At 36.9% G+C, this 18,435-nt stretch overlaps 1 protein-coding gene across 1 annotated transcript in view; it reads right to left on the minus strand.

Moving 5' to 3' along the window:
• PIG-S (phosphatidylinositol glycan anchor biosynthesis class S) overlaps positions 1-18,435 on the minus strand; it is a 270,275-nt gene that overhangs the window by 38,633 nt on the left and 213,207 nt on the right. Inside the window, exons 12-13 of the mRNA XM_090389333.1 lie at positions 17,698-17,826; positions 10,315-10,417 (exon numbers count right to left, since the gene is read on the minus strand). Coding sequence (XP_090245459.1) covers positions 10,315-10,417; positions 17,698-17,826 — 232 coding nt within the window. The remainder of the gene's footprint in view (positions 1-10,314; positions 10,418-17,697; positions 17,827-18,435) is intronic.

An 18,435-nucleotide genomic window follows, 5' to 3' on the forward strand; every position in this document is an offset into this window, starting at 1 on the left:
AATGCACTGGACCCACAGGAGGCAGCTATTGTCAGGGAATATACTGTGCAAATAAGATAGGTGGAATAGGACCAGGGTGTCTGCCAGGGGCAAAAGCTGAAGACAGAGCAGATATCATCTTTTAAGGGGACAAAAGGTTATGCTGTACACATTGGCACTAATGACATTAAGAGTAGATCTGAGGACTAACTAACAAGTACAAGACAATGCTGAGAAAAAGTTGCAAATTAGGATTAAATTTGAAAGTGTCTGCAATTCTGCTTAGACATGATAAGAGGAAGCACACAGTGAGATCCTTGTCAATCAACTTGGCCCTGCAGAAATTGTGCAAGGTGCATAGGGTAGAATTTTTCTCAGCATAGTTATGCTTGTTAACAGGAGGGAGTGCTTTTACAGGGATGGGACACATTTAAATAGAAGGGGTGCAAGAATATTTGCTGATGCCATTGAGGCAGTGTTAGATGGATCAGAAAACTTGGAGGGAAATACAGGTTAATATAATTTACTAATACCTGCAGGTAGAGGTGAAAGTGATTCTTGCACTGCTTCTATTAGAATATGCTGCAGCCTGGAAAGCAAGGCACAGGGATTTCAAGGCCTGATGTGAGTCATCTTGGATCAAGGAAATACATGGGCTATGTCAGAGTAAACAGGTGCATGCCTGCATGTACACCAATGCTAAGAGCACAGTAAATAAATTTAAGGAAATTGAAGTGCTGGTCAAGTCATCAAATGCAGACATTGTGGGAATATCAAAGATGTGGTGTCACCCATATATAAGGGATGCAGAATTTGAACATAGGGAGTAAAATATATACATAAAGGACAGGCAGGATAGGAGATGGGGAATTATGCTGTTAGTTAAGAAAAAAATCTAAGGCAGTGCAACCACAATTAACATGGTTGGACAGTGCAATGTTCAGTCAGTTTGGTGTGACATAAGAACTGGGAAAACAAAAATGAGATTAGGAACATGTTATAGGCCTAATGACTGTGATGAGTTCAACAGACAACTGTACAGAGAAATAAAGTGGGCCAGTAAATCACAATGTCTTATAATGGGGGATTTTAACTTCCCAGATATTGACTGGAACTTTTTGTTTGGTCACTAGCACACTAGCAAGGCTTTTGTGGATTTATTGTATGACTGTTTTCTACAGCAGCATGTTCAAGATGCAACCAGAAAGAGTAATACTCTTGATCTGATTATCAGTAGCAAAAAGAAAAATTCATGGGATGCATACAAATTATCAGTGATACAAAAGCCAATGTTATATATACAGGGTGTCTCAAAAATACACGGCATAACTTCAGGAATGAGTTCCTCATATATAGACAATAAAAATATTTTATATCAACATAGTTCAGGAAATGCTTCGTTTCCGAGTTTTGAAGGTCTGTTTATGACACTTAACTGTTCACATCACCTTATAGTAATTGTTCAAAATGTCCACCTTCTGCCTGAATACAGGCCTCACATAGACGTCTCATGGACTCGCGAAGACGATGCCAAATTCGTGGCATGTTTTGTATTGTCTCACAACCTGCCACACAAGGTGTAAAGGTCCCATGTTCACAAAGGCAGCGATGAATACCTGCCAACATTTTCCTGTCTGGACATCTTCGCTCTGGGAACCTTTCGTGGTACAAATGACGAGCCTCCAGGGCATTGCCGTCTGCCAAACCGTACATAAAGTGCATATCTGCTTGCTCCTGATTTGAGTACATGGTCGGAATGGAAAACCACCAGATTCTGTCAGTACCTTGTGATGAAGGAAATCACCTGCGGGAGATAAGACATTCCGGTAAATAACTTGGGAACCAAGAATTTCTGGAACTACGTTGATATAAAATATTTTTATTGTCTACATATGAGGAACTCATTCCTGAAGTTATGCCGTGTATTGACACCCTGTATAAACTGGTCTGCAATCAAGTCACAGAGGAGGTTAGCCATGCCAAGGGAGATTGTGAGAAATCTTTGGCAATGGATGCAAAGAAACACAGCAGAATTGTTTACTTATGTAAAAACTAGAAGAAAGGGGATGAATCACACTAGTCCACCTGATATTGATGGTTTAACTGCTGATGATCCTGCTCAGTTTGCTGACAAACTAAATAGGTATTTTGCATCTATATTCACATGTGAGGAATCTTTAGGGAAGTGAATGCCAGAAGTTTATCAAACTCTAACAGGGAGCTAAATCATTCCGTAATAACTGAAAGGAAAGTGGAAGAGAAATTTTCAAAGTTAACATAAAAAAAGGCACCTGAGGTGGATGCAATCTATCCAATTATATTAAGAGAAGCAGCAAAGGAGGTAAGCAAACCCTTATCCATAATTACGAGTTCATCTTTGGATTTAGCGAAGGTTTCTGTGTACTGGAGATGTGTAAATGTATCCCCAGTTCACAAAGGGGAATCAGAGGGTGACATGAATAATTACAGACCTGTTAGTTTAACTTCTGTTCCAGAGAAAATATAGGTGCAGGACTATTTAGACAGGAGTGCAGTTAAACTTTAGTCACAGCATGGGTTTGTTAAGGGGAGATCTTGTCTGACCAATTTGAATGGATACTATGATGCAGTGAAAGAGGCACTGGATGCAAAAAATAATTTTGATATCATATACATTCGAATTCAGAAGAGCTTTTGATACAACTGCACATAAAATATTGCTATATAAATTAGGTCAGTGTGACATTAAGGACTACTTACCGCTATGGACAAAGGGATTGTTGAGTGGGAGAAGAAAGAGTGTTTATCAATGGACACTGCTCTTCGTGGACTAAGTATTAGTGGAGTTCAAAGGGTTTGGTGCTAGGCCCAATGTTATTTTCTGTATTTATTAATGATATTGATGAAGGTATATTGGGCATGATGTCTAAGTTTGCAGATTATACAAAAGGTTGGCATGTTGGTTAATGACAGTAATGAAAGTATGCAGCTGCTGCAAAAAGATCTGGAAAAATTTGGCAAACGGCTGAAAACTTGCAATTGCGGGGTACTGCATATGGATTGCAGGAATCCCAGAGTATCTTATCAACTGTGTGGTTTTTTTTTTTTTTTTAAGGAGCATTAGCAACTAAGGCCATATTGCTCCGGGGATATGCGGTGGTCCTTCTCTGACCTGTCCGCATCCTCCGTATTTGGTGGTCACGGGCTCGAACCCTGGTCTAATCAAGAGGCATGTGCTACACACTGCTGCTCCTGCCCACCTGGCTACGTTGGCGCCAACAACTGTGTGGTACTACACTCAGAGTAGTGGAAAGCAAAAAGAATCTGCGGCTAATTTTGCAGTCAGATACAAAGTTCTCTGAACTGTGCAGGCAGGCTGCCAGGACAGCTCATTGGGTTTTGTCAACGATATTAAGGAATTTTGCTAGCAAGGATAATGAGGTGATCATCCCATTGTATAAGGCAATGGCCAGGCCACATCTTGAGTACTGCATAGAGGTCTGGAGGCCACATTTTAGGAAGGATGTAGAGCTGCTGGAATGGGTACAGAGAAGGGCAACAAGACTGGTGAGGACAAAAATGGAGTGCTCTTACCAAGAAAGGCTTCAGTTCTTCTAATTGCAGCATGTAGAGACTAGACACCTGTGAGGTGTAGAGGTGCTTAAGGCTTTGAATAGATTGAGCAAACTCCCTGATTATGGGATTCTTTCTCTTGCTCAGACTATGCAGATGAGGGGACAAAAATTCAAAACAAGGAAGGATAGTTGCAAATAGATGTGCAGAAGTCTGCCTTCAGCCAATGGTGGTTGATTGCTGGAACAAGCTTCCATCCATTGTTATGTAAGTAGATAGTTTGAATAAATTCAAGGAAGAAATAGACAAACTTTTAGAGAGGATGGATAGGATTAGCATTAAACAGAGGCATATGATATAAGAAAGCAATCTTATACAGCATCAGCCAAAAAAAAAAAAAAAAAGTCCATTTTACATGTCCATCTCTAGAAGTTATTTCTCCAGTTCTTCCTTGAACTTACTTAAGCTATCAACTTCCACTACAGATGGCAGTTTGTTCCAGCAATCAACTACCTGTCGGCTAAAGGAAAATTTCCACACATCTATTCTACAACTGCCTTTCCTCAATTTGAAATTATGCCCTTTCAGGTTTGTAATCTTAGCAAGAGGAAGAATCCCATCAGCATTGAGCCTGCTCAACCCATTCAAGGCCTTGTACACCTCAATCAGATCACCTCGCAGGGTCCTAGTCTTCAGACAATATAATTTGCAGAACTCAAGCCTTTCTTGGTAAGAGGGCCTCTTCATTCCCTTCACCAATCTTGTTGCCCTTCTCTGTACTCATTCAGGCAACTCTACATCCTTCCTAAAACAAGGCCTCCAGATCTGTATGCAGTACTCAAGGCATGGCCTGACCATTGCCTTATACAAAAGGATAATCACCTCCTTTTCCCTACTAGAAAAATTCTTGTATATCATTGACAAGACCCCATTACCTGCTCTGGCAGCCTGTCTGCACTGCTCAGAAAACTTCATATCTGACTGTACAATTACATCCAGGTCTTTTTCATTCTCTACCACCCTGAGTGTAGTACCACAGTGTTGGTATGTTTCTTGGGGATACTTCTAGCACATGCAGTACTTTGCATTTGTCAATTTTAAACTTCCATTGTCACTAACTTCTTAGCCCATCTGCCCAACTTTTATAGATTCTGTTGTAGTAGTATACTGTCATTAACAACCCTGCCAACCTTTGTATCAAAAGAAAACTTGGACATTGACTGATATAACTTCATCAATATCATTGATAAATATACAAAACAACAACAAATCCTGAGAGACTCCAATAATATCATTAATCCACAAAGAGCAGTGTCATTGATTACCACTCTCTTCTTCTCCCACTCAACCACCCTTTTATCCATTGTGACAACTTTCCTTTAATGCCACACTGCTCCAATTTGTACAGTAGTCTTCCATGTGCAACAGGATCAAAAGCTTTCCCAAATCCAAGTATATGATATCAAAATTATTTTTTGCATCCAGTTCCTTTGTAACCACATAGGAACTTTGCACACCTCCATAGTATCCAATCAAATTGGTCAGAAAAAAATTCCCCATAACAAACCCATGCTGTGTCTGATTTATTACTGGTCTTGTCTATATGATCCTGCAATGCTTTTTTAATCAGTGACTCCATTATTTTCCCTGGAACAGAAGTTAAACTAACAGGTCTGTAATTACTCATGTCACCCTTTGATCTCCCTTTGTGAATTGGGGATAACGTTTGCACACCTCCAGTCTGTGGGGACCTCCTCTGAGTCCAAAGATGCTCTCATAATTATGACAAAGGGTTTGCCACTTCCTTTATTATAGCTGGTTAGATCCCATCCACCTCAGGTGCCTTTCTTACGTTTAACTTCAACAATTTCTCCTCCACTTTGCTCTCAGATATTACAAATTCATTTAGCTCTCTGTTAGAGTTTAATAAACTTCTGTCCTCCACTTCCCTACAGAATTCCTCATGTGTGGAATGTAGATGCAAAATGCTTGTTCAGTTTGTTATCTGTCTGAGTGGGATCATCAACAGTCAAACCATTGATATCAAGTGGACCAATCTGATTCATCCCCTTTCTTCTAGAGTTTATATAAGTAAAGAAGTCTTTGCTGTTTTCCTTTGCATTCTTTTGCCAAAAATTTCTCGTAATCTGCCTTTGCTTGCCTAACCACCTTTGTGACTTGATTTTTTTTTTTTTTTTTTGGTAGTTGTTGGCGCATAGGCTCCTGTGGCCATAATGCACCTCCCAAGGTTTTTGCAGTACTTTGATCCAAGCCCAAGGCTGGAATCGAACCCGCGACCTTTGGGTTGCCAGGCAGGCACTTTACCCACCTGGCTAGCCCGGTCGGCAATGTGACTTGATTACAGACTATCTTATATCTTCTACAGGCTTCTGTGTCCCCTGATAATTTATATGCATCCCATGCATTTTTCTTCTCTGGCAAGAGCCTCATTATTTAATCTGACATCCATTTAGGCCTAACCCTTGAACAGTATTCTTAGTTGGTATGAAAAGCCTAGTAATTTCCACAATTAATTCCTTGAATGTTTCTCATTTAGAATTTGCCGTTGGTAACATCATCAGTTGGTCCCACTGTATAGAATTTAAAAACTGTCTTAGACCACTGCAGTCGCCTCTACAAAAGCAAAAACCCTTCCCTTTAACCCTGATGATAGTTACAGCATTAAGTAAATCCCACATCAGTACACTGTGATCACCAGTACCATATCCAGGTATTATCGTAAGGGGGTGGCACGACAACTAGGTTTTTGAGTGTTTTTTTTTTTTTTTTTTTTAAGATAGACCCAGGAACACTTATATGCATGGTTAAGGGAGCATATGCCCCTGGTGATCACTGCCACCTAGTGGTTCCTTTATCTGCATATTCTTAATGCACGAATAATCACTGCTGATAATCAGATCAAGAGTATTACTTCCTCTGATTTCCTCTCGAACATGCTGCTGTAAAAACAATCATCCAATAAATCCACAAAAGTCTTGCTAGTGTGCGAGTGACTAACCGACAAGTTCCAGTCAAGATTTGGGAAGATAAAATCTCACATTATAAGACATTGTGATTTACTGGCCTGCTCTATTTCTCTGTACAATCGATCATTGTACTCATCAGAGTCATTAGGCCTATAACACACTCTCAATTTTACTTTTCCAGTGCATATGTCACACCAAACTGACTCAACATTGTAAAATGTATTGTAAACTGTATAGGTGAAATGTGATTTTTTTTGGCAGATGCTGTATAAACTTACTTTCTTGCATCATTTACTACTATTAATACTAATAATCAACACGTAAAGCGAAAATAAAACAAATCACAAAATTAAAAAAAGTTATAAGTAATAATAATAAATAAGTAATAAGTCAAGTTATAAGTTAAAAGTTATGAGCACACAATTGACATATTGTTCATGAAGGTTTCATGACATCCTGGGTCAAAATAAAAAGCAGAATCCATAAAAATATATTAACTAAAATATTCCTGTTATTTATTATTAATTTTTATGACAAATGAATAAATACTCAGAACAGCACACACGAGCTACATCCATGAGACGTTCCCTTGAAACTAGTCTCTGAAGAAACTAGTCTCTAGTTTCTTCAGAGACTCGCACTCATGGTCTTACTGCGGTGGTTTGATGTGTTTTGGGATCAGGTCGGGGCTCTCAGCTTTCGGTTCCGTTGTGTATGGGATTTGGTCGTATCTCTATGAGTGTAGGAATTCATTAATTCGTTTTTTTCCAATTTTTTCATCTTATTTTATTCGTCACATATGAGAGAGAATTGACTAGAAGCATTCCATGAAAAAGATTGAGGTAGTCTCTTACTTTTTAATATACTAAAATCGTGGAAGTTATTGAGCCCTGTAGCTCTGATTTTTTACTAATGGTAGTTGTACGTGCATGCCTTTTGCTACACACTAAATATTGAGCAAGCCAATAAATTATCATGGCAACTGCCTTGATAATTTATTGGCTTGTTCAATATTTAGTATGGCAGATATATTCAAGTTTCAAAGTTCTGTAGATTGAAAAGCTGTATTGTATGCTCAAACTACTGTCCTCTACTGCTCCAGTGCCACACAATCAAGACCTGCCAATTCCCAATCCACCTTCTAGAGAAGATGAATTTGGTAAACAGAATAATTGGGATTAATTATATATCAGAAGCCTGTTCAAGTAAAAAGCTATTTCTTCAATTAGTAAGAATTGGATGAATTAGTGAGGGATTTAGGTCTAACCATATCCAGTGCACATTTCTCGATATTAAAGTTTAAATGGGTGGAATCTACTGGATCCTAGCTGCAGACTTTCACATATAGAAAAAGATGTCATTTATATACACTTTTACACTTGCAGAATTTGCATGCTATTGTTTTGATTTGATTGGTCTTTATGAAAAAATTGTTGTTGGCCACGATCTAGTCGCAACCAGCCAGGACCTGGTCAAACAATTTGTTAATCACTGGATCCACAAGATGACACCTTCAGTATACACAATGTATGTTCCCAACTGTCTGATGCACAAGTAAAATATGGAATGGTTATTGGTTCCTAATTTAAGCAGATAGTGGCTTCATAATAATGAAGACAAAATAACTGATGCTGAGAGAAATGCCTGGCAGTTCTGCCATATTGTGAATGGCTTTCTTGGTAACATTAAGAGTGAAAATTACAAAGAACTAGTTGACAAGTTGATCAAAAATTATAGGAAAATATGATGCAGAATGATCACACTGACCACAAAAGACAAAGCCATTCAAATGTACATTTTAAGGAAATTTTTTTATTAAAAAAATCACAGACTGAAAAGTAGTTTTTCTATTTTTCAGTCCGTGATTTTTTTTAGCTTGTTTAATTGTAGCAAAGATTAATTCTCTGTTCTTTCCAGAAGTTAAGTGCCGTTAATAAATCTGATATAGTATTATTGCATATGTACTTTTCTTTTATTTTTGGGGCAAAACATTGATGCTATGCAAAAACTTGGGTAATATTCAAAATCAGCATACCCAAATCTATAATAAAAAGCCAAGAAATAGTGGTAGTAGTAGTAGTGGCATGTGATGCAAGAAAGCAGTGTATGAGCTTATGCAGCATCAGCCAAAAAAAAAAAAAAAAAATTTTCACACCCATTCAAGGCCTTATACATCTCAATCAGATCACCGCAGAGGTGCCTAGTCTCCAGCCATTGCGATTTGCAGAACTTAAGCCTCTCTTGGTAAGAGGATCCCTTCATTCCCCTCACCAATCTTGTTGCCCTTCTCTGTACACGCTCAAGCAAATCTACATCCTTTCTAAAATGAGGCCTCCAGACCTGTACACAGTACTCAAGGTGTGGCCTGACCATTGTCTTATACAATTGAAGGAGTTTGCAGGAGGAAACTGGCCAACCATGGTGCAGAACAGAAAAAGATGGAAGATTTTGGGAGAGGCCTTTGCCCAGCAGTGGCTAAGTTATTTTGTTATTTGGTTTTTAGGAGCATTAGCAACTAAGGCCATATTGCTCCAGGATATGCGGTGGTCATTCCCTGACCTTTCCGCATCCTCCATATTTGGTGGTGACGGGTTCGAACCCCGGTCTAATCAAGAAGCGTGTGCTATGCACTACTGCTCCTTCCCACCTGGCCACGGAGGCGCCGCAGTGGCTAAGCAGAAGAAGTAGTAGTATTCAAACACACTTTAGTAAGAGAACAGAGTCTTCTATTTAGTATTTTAAAAACTGTAGCTTTAATTCAGACTCATCAAACTGAAAGATATATCTGAAATGAAATATTAGCTTAGAACATTAACACTTTTGCTGCCGACTTTTCCGATGACTCTTTATGAGCCAGGATTGAGTCAAACTGTATTGAAAAGTGCAGAGACATTTCTGGGCTTTCTTCTCACTTTGACTTAATTAATTAGCCTCCAGTGAAGATTTCTTAACAAAAATTTCTGGATTTTCTTCCGTCAAATTGGAAGAAAAAGTCCTAAAAGAGTAAGATGGTTCCTCCAAGTGAATTAAAAATCCAAACCCACATACTTGTGCGAGGAAGCAGTGAACACGTTAAACCGTTTTGAAATAAAAGTGCTACCTCTGATTCTGAGCATACTTAAAAACACCAATTTCCAATAATGCATGGGTATAATAAATTAAAATAGATGACAGATTATCTGTTTCAGTTCTGATTTTAATCACACACTGGCCAACATGATTTTTTCCTCTACTAATATATCAGCTGTTTACAGTCAATCACTACATGTATAAATTTAAAAAATAATTTTTAAAACTTCATATTATGCTACAATTACTACATATACATGTTTTTGTGTTTACCACAATATGTACATCTTAATAGAATTTTAGGAGGTAGATATGACACTGATCTGTTTTGCATGTGTTCATAGATGGCAGAAATGTTCAGGAGGGTAACACGTTTGTTGCCACCTGAATTTGAGAGACTCTATTCAATGTGCCCTAGTTTTCAAACTGTTGGAATGTTGATTTTTTGAAAATTTGTAAATAATGGTTGAAAATTAAAAGTTTGGAATTCATCACTAAAAGCACTTACAAATCTTAATATGTTATAAAGTGTATTCATGTACATGAACTAACATCAACACAAGCAAAGAACAAATAAAACTGTGTGCCAAGTCTATAAAAAAAAAAAAAAAAAAAACACATTTCAATAAAAATCAAGTTATGATTTTCCTTGGGCAACCATAATTCTGTCGTATATTAAATTTAAGAACTATTCTTTGGTAATCCTTTTTTATCTAAAAAAACTTACCAGAGTGAATGAAAGCCAATTTAGCTTTCTGAAATGCTCCTCGTAATTCTCCTCGATATAGTAGTTCAATGCCATCTTTAACTGAGTGCACAGCCACATATACCTACAAGCAAAACATAATTCACTTTTAAAATTGTCACTTATTCCATTATGAAAGAAAGATTGTAAATAAGGTCGAAGCTCTATATGGTGGCCCACAGGAGAATGAGAAAAATGATCATTGAAGAACGTTATATCAATTGTTCATAAAATCAGCAACAAAACAAGTAAAAGCTTGAACACTTAATGTAATTCTACTAATACAATATAGTATAACCTTATTTATAATATGTACTACAGTATTAAACAAGAAAATTATTATCGGAAATTTTGTATTGATTGAAGATTGAAGAGTAAGGTTACAATTAAGTTGTAAATTTCACTACATATGCTACATATACCTATCAAGACCTAACAAGAGAATTGTTTCATGCTTTAAAATAATCTGTAAAAACAATGTTTCAATGGTTGAGCATGTTTTAAAAGAGAATTATGAAGGTGCATGATAGCAGTTATTTCACTTTCACAGTTAGGCTGTGCTTGAAAAAAATTGCTGTATAAGTTCTAGTCCTTGATGAGCATCCTTCACTTAAATTTCTTGTTCAACTACAGTAGGTTCATCACTACAAATCGTCACTACAATCACTACAAATAATGTCTGAAGCTTATGTTTTTCTGTAAGTTTAGGTGATGATGCACATGCTCAAATATTTCTTCCCTATTATCAGACTTCGCAATTAATAGTGGAAGAAGCATGCAAAACTTCACACATTGCATCATTCAAGGTGGTAAATCCAGCATGCTTGAAGCAGTTGCAGATCACATTTCCATCAACTTTATCCCATGTTGAAACATAAATACATTACCTGAAGGATGTCGATTTTGCATTGAATTTTGTTTTCAAGACATAGCACAATTTTGTTTAATAGCATTCTTCAGTAGTTTTTCTTAAACACTGGATTACACTTTGATCAAGTGGCTGAAGAACTGTCATCATATTTAGTGGTAGATACTTGACAGTGATTGCACATAGGTTGTTTACTTGACAATGAGGGGTGCAGTTATCCACAGACAGCAAACCTTTTCTATTTTTCTCACTCATCCTGCGATCTAAGTCTTGATTCCATTCTTTCTAGATTTGTGATGTCGTTCATGCCTTTTAGTTTGCTCAATACATAGTCGGTAATTTCTTCAACCTTTTAAAGCATTGAGACTTCTGAGCTTTCCCAATGATTAAAAGAGGAAGATTTTCTGTGCCAGACATATTTGGCCTTTTTTTTCGCCACTGCATTTCTCACCTTTAAATGCAAGTGTTTTATTCAATAGAAATTTTAAAAAAATTCCAGTTTCATCAGCATTGAAAATGTCATTGTGGTCGTATGTCAGCAAAACATTTTTTAAACGATTTTCCTTCCATTGATTTGTAGCATCAATATTCATATGGCAATTTTGCTACACATTTTTTTGAAAGACAAGAAGCCATGAAGACTTAAATTTCTGGAACCATCCATCTGAACTTTTAATTTGATGTGCAAATGATTCAGCCTTAGCTTTTAAACGATTACTATCCTGGGAACGTTTTTTGCAAGAATCATCATCAGCCATTCCAAAAGTACCTTTTCAAGATCCAGATACTTTGCCTTTCGTGCCTGAAACCTACCCAGTGTGCAGCAGATTTCTCTAAACTTTTGATCTTTTTCCAACCTTTCACAATCGTTAACAGAGTACTCTTAGGAATGCCAAATTGTTTGGTGATGTCAGTCTTAGAATGCACACCATTATCTACAGCTTACAAAATCCTAATTTTAACTGTGATTGGCAAAGTTATCCACTTTCTTGGAGCCATACCAATAAACATAAACTCTAACTAATGAAATTAACTTCTAGCTGGTGTTCATTTCATTACTGCACTGTGAGAAATGGTAAATGCACGGTAAATCATAACAAATGATTTCTCATGGTCAGGCTACAAGCTTGTCAAATACTTTAATGTACTTGAAGCATTCTGTCATTTTTTAATGCAAATTTTGTAATATAAAAGTAAAAAATCAGATTAAGGGTTAGAAATTTATGGTCGTTATAGTGAAATCCTTTAATTTTCAATGTTGTTATACTGAATGTAAAATAAAATTAGGTTAATGAGAAATTGGCCAGGACCAAACACATAGGACATTATAACGTTGGCACATTAAAAAGAGGGTCACATTAAAGTGGCACATTAAAGAGCTTTGATTGTACTATCTTTTAGATGTATGGGTTTTCAAACTAGGTTCTGTGGGCTGAGACTTTAATGAGATAGAGAGAGGAGTGCTTTTACAATATTTAGATTTTTTTTTTATGTGAAACATCCTTGGAAGCACTCCAACCGAGTAAATCTGATTGGTCACAAAAAATGCGACACAGAAGTGACATCATCTGCAGTTTCTGCCAGAGGTGAATTATCATAACTTGTATTGTTGCAATCATACAAGTATGATTGGAAAAATACTGATTGCAAAAAATTTGTCTAACTTTTTTTGTGACTTGATTACAGACTAATTTATATCTACTATAGGCTTCTATACCACCTGATAATTTATATGCATCCCCATGCACTTTTCTTCTCTGCCACATGTCTCAATAGTTCATCTGACATCCACTTAGGTCTAAGCCTTGAATGGTATTCATCTAGTAACCCAATAATGAGATATATCCATAATATGTAAGAGGCACAATTAAGATGGTACAACAGTGAATATAAACTCAGTTAAATTTTGGGTAATAGCCTCATACTATGAGATTTATAAAAGCTGTGTTCATGGTGCCTACCTACCCACTGACAAGATCCTAATCAGTGTCAAAACCAGCAGGTAGTCAGGGTACACAGACACACACACACTTCCTACTATTTTTCTTATTTATTTTTATAAATTTTTATCTGTCTATTTAATTTTTGGATTAATTGGATTATATATATATATATATTGGAGAAATATACTGCTATTTTGATTATATTACTATTTTATTTTATTGCACTTATATAGACTGTGCCGCCACTTTATTAGGTACACCCCTGCTGTGCACAAAAATGGTCTGTCCCACAACGTTGCAAGTCACATGACCACAGTTGTGGATATACATGCAGCAGAACAGCCTTTCTAGTATCAGTTAAGTGTACAAACCATAGCAAGAATGGGGAAAAGGAGTGATCAAACAGACTTCGAACGTGGCATGGTAGTAGGTGCAAGATGTGCTGGACAAAGCATCTTTGAAACGGCAGTTCTCCTGAACTTTTCTCACATCACAGTTTCAAGGGTATATCGAGAATGGTGCAACAAACAGAAAACATCCTCTCAACGGCACTCCCGTGGAAGAAAATCACTTGTTGATGAGAGAGGTCAGATGAGGATGGCTTGATTTGTGCAAGCAAACAGACAGGCCATAATGTCGCACATCATGTCAGAATACAACCTTGGTGGCAAGAACAAATATCGCAACACACCACTAGTTGCACTTTGTTGTGAATGGGTTACAACAGCCGAAGGCCACATCATGTACCTTTGTTATTAATGAAGAACATGAGAGCATGCCTCCTGTGGGAACAGCAACACCAGCACTGGACTATTGAGGATTGGAAAGCGGTTGCTTGGTCTGACGAGTCGAAGTTCCTGGTGCATCATGTTAATGGAAGGCTCAGAATTTGGCGAAAACAACATGACTCCATGGACCAATCATGTCTGAGGACTACCGTGCAAGGTGGTGGGGGCAGTGTTATGGTGTGGGGAATATTTTTCTTGGCACACGTTGGGTCCATTGATACCCACAGATTCATGTCTGAATGCCACATCGCACTTAACATCATTGCTGACCAAGTGCATCCATTCATGTTGACAGTTTATCCTCAGTCAGATGGTTACTTCCAGCAGGATAATGTGCCGGTGCAAAGTCCGAATCACTACGGAATGGTTCCAGGAACACGACAATGACTCTTCTTTGCTGCAGTGGCCTGCTCAGTCCACAGATCTCAATCCTATTGAACATCTTTGGGATGAGCTGGAAAGGGCTGTTCGCTGCAGGCCTACGTCTCCATCGAATCTCAAGGAACTGGGTGACACACTCATGTCTGCATGGTACTCCACTCCTGCACAATGTTTTCAGCATCTTGTTCAATCCATGCCTAGACAAATTCAGGCTGTTTTGAAGGCTAAAGGGGGCTCAACATTCCACTAAGTAGGTATACCTAATAAAGTGGCAGCACAGTGTATATATTTCTCCACTGGAGCAGTGCTTTTTATTTAGAGTAATGCAATACAAGGCAATCATGCTGAAGTGCCTCTACAATATTAAATTGATGCACTAAGTAGCAAACCTAATCTGCTCAATGATACACAGAATAGAGCCATGCCCTACTTGTATAATGCAACTTCAATACATTTTTTACAAAACAATAAGGAAAATATCCAAATTTTATGCAGTAAATTGTATTTTCAAAAGTATTTGAGCAGTACATTTAACTACAGAATTCATTATGAAATTACTGAGTAAAGAGAATTTAATTACTGCCTTGATATGTGCAGAGTGCAGTTTCTAATCTGAATATCATAAGTCAAATAAAAAAAAAAAAAAAAAGCTTTATATATGCATAATTTATACAAAGTTTTGAGAAATTATTTTATAAAAAACCAACACTTTACACATGGAAGAAACAAAAATTAGTGAATATACATGCCCTTGAGAGAGAGAGAGAGAGAGAGAGAGAGAGAGAGAGAGAGAGAGAGAGAGAGACCTGTTTATACAAAACAATTACACATATAAGAACTGAATTTAGTGGTCATATGGGCTAAAACTATGGCTTAGTTCATGGGAGATGCAATGATTGGTGGGACTAACAAATGTCCTTGTGGCAGACATACAATCAGCACATTAAATCTTCAGCAGTCAGTCCTGGTAGGACTTCCCCTAGCCTCAGAAGAAGGGAGAAAGGCAGCTCTGAAAACATCAGGTGTTAATAATAATCCACTCTACTTCCTCAAATCTATTCATGTAAATTTGCCTTAATTCAGAATAAATATCCTCACATGTACCATTTCTACTCCTGCATAAAACAAATAATACCATTCACATAGTATATTTTAAACTGTGATCAGGTAGACTGATGCTGTATTAACAGGATTCTACCTGCCCACAGACAAAGGCCAATAACTATCAAAACAGCTGTCTGGGTGATAGCCTGCACATGTAGCTCCCAAGTTACTATGCTCCAATCTACTTGAATAAATTTGTGCGGTCTTCATCAAGCAGTTCCTGTGCTTTGTTATGCTAACCTTCCACAGTTGTTAAATTTTATTAACAACTAACCCTTTGATGTTAAATAGTTACTAAGACTGAAAGCAAAAAATCACTGAATATTTGACACAAACCAATATCAATTTTTCATTATGTACTAATTTAAGCAGATTTAGTACATAATAATAATGTTTATATATGAAGTGTGATCAAAATATTTGACTGATTTGTATCTTGAAATTGTGACACTGTAGCAAACCATGACTTGTTTCAACGTGTGCAGTGACTCAATTAGACGCAGTAATGCAAGAATCACCCATTTATCTGCATTAAATCTGAATTGGTGTTGAACAGAAAATGTTTCATGAGTTTCATTGCATTTTAAAAAGAGTCATTTTACTGGGCAGCAAACCACTATCAAAGTTTGTTTCAAATTAAGGAAAAGTTTAGCAGAAACCCACGAAATTTAAAAACAGCTGTCCAAGAAAATAGTGTGTATTAATTGAAGACTTTTAAATGGTTTGCAAAGTTTTCAGAGGGTCACATGCCTGTTGAGCATGATCCTTGCTCTGGCTTCCCTTCAACTTCAAAAACCAATTATTCAATCGCTTGTCTTTGTGATCCGATCAGGAGTGATTGATATTTAACCATCCATGAACTTGCTAGGAGAAACTGGTATTTCACTAGCGACTTTGTGAAATGTGTCAACAATTGACAAATTATGAAATTTATCAATCTTTTGCACATTTCCCAAACCTTGTGTTAACACAAAGCTTGGGAATACATTGCATTTCAGCCTAGTTTGTGCCTTGCATCCTGACCGAGGCAAAATAATTTGCCACAGAAAGTGGCAAATTATTTTGTCATAATTTTCATAAACATGATGCTGCTAATCCACAGTTTCTTTCTTCTATCATTACTGGTAATGAATCATGGATTTATGGCTATGACCCAGAAACAAAGGTTCAGTCCTCTCAATGGAAGATTCTCGGTTTCTTCTTGGCTCAAAAAAATCAAGACAATCTTGATCAAATGTGAAGCTTATCATGTTTTTGATTCATAGGACAGTTTTCATTATCAATTTGTCTGCATGGCCAAACAGTGAACCAGGAATACTTTAAAACAACTCTACAGTGAACTTTTTGATCACGCATCATACATATGAGGTGTGATCAAAAAGTCAGGGACTGAATTAATATTTGAGAAATGATGAAGCTTACCAGCTATTTAGATGGATCTCCTTTGAAGTAATCTCTCTGACACTGTATACACTGATTTCAATGTGTCTGCAACTTGTGGAAAAATCTTGAATCTTCATTTGTAATTGATTATAATTACCTGTGTTATGTTCTGAATAACCTTCTTAGTTGTTGCAAATCTATGTAGCATTTCTACAAAAATAGTGTGCAATCCCCACTGTTTTTGTAGCATTCATGGTGCACTCTGACCACATGGGGCAAAATTCATAATGAACAATGCCATATAAGTTAGAAATTAAATAAGCATGGTCTTCAGATTTGATTGATTGTTTTGCTTTTTTTGGCTTTGGAGAAGATGGGATCTTTAACTGAGAGGACTGGACCTTTGCTTCTGGGTCACAGCCATATACCCATGATTCATTGTGAGTAATGATGGAAAAAACAAAGTAGCAGCACACTGACAAATATTCTGACATGGGAGAACTCTTTGCTTTCTAAGATCATGTGAGAGTGAGAACATGAGGCACAAACCTGGCTAAAATGCACTGCATTTCCAAATCTTTGTGTTAAAACTGATTGGCATGCTCCTTAAATACTAATTTCAATAACAAATTTGCAGATAGTTAAATGGGTGGACACTCCTAATCAGATCGCTCTGATTGATTGAATCATTGGTTTTTGGAGTTGAAGGGTGGCTAGAATGAGGATCAACTTTTCAGATTAACAGGAAATAAAAAGGTGATTCATGCATTACTATGTCTAGATGAACAGGTCGGGAAAATCTCAATTTGCTATACACTGCAATTTCAAGATATAAAATCAATCCCCAAACTTTCTGATCCCACCTCGCATATGTTAGGCACAATTGAAATATTCTCACCTTTTCCCCTACATCATCTCGAATGACAATATTACCAATAGTTTCCAAAAGCTGACCCAAAGAGTGAAGAGAAGAGATGGCAGTAGACAGTTGTTCTTGGCTATGCCTTCTTAAAAGGAGATCAACTTCCTTAAATTAAAAAAATAATAATATATACAAGGTTGGATTAAAAGTTCCAAGAATGAATTTTTATTCTACCAAATATAATATATGACATGTAGAAATAAAGTTCCTGGACTGGTGGTCAGGTTCGCTGGGTTTCAAAATAAATGGAAGTGGTATGTTGTAGTTCAAACTTCCTCCAACAGCTGGTGGTAGAGAGATTGTCCAGTAGGTTAGCAGGTTGCAAGTATTTAAATAATAATATATCTAAATTACCACTCTTATACCACATGGAGTTTTTATATATTTTATTTAGGTGTTACCTAAACTAATATAGACAGTTGACATTGAGTAAGGTTTCAGGTATCTTGCCGATACCCATCATCAGACCTTGCTGTTGGGAGACAAAAATAACTTATATTTTTTACATTGAGCAGACCTAAATAACAATCAACTAAGATGTATTTACATACGATCAATTCTAATTTACAGAAAATAGATGAAAAGTTGTAGGTTATAATAACAAATTAGCAATTAGCATATCTAAGTTATTATTACAATCCAAAGGAACAATTCTACGTTACAGTTATGTTACATCTTAGTTGATTGTTATTTAGATCTACTCAATGTAAAAAT

Source organism: Mastigoproctus giganteus, unplaced genomic scaffold (assembly GCF_048544385.1).
Source record: "Mastigoproctus giganteus isolate SK-2022 unplaced genomic scaffold, ASM4854438v1 scaffold_15, whole genome shotgun sequence".
NCBI lineage: Eukaryota > Metazoa > Arthropoda > Arachnida > Uropygi > Thelyphonidae > Mastigoproctus > Mastigoproctus giganteus.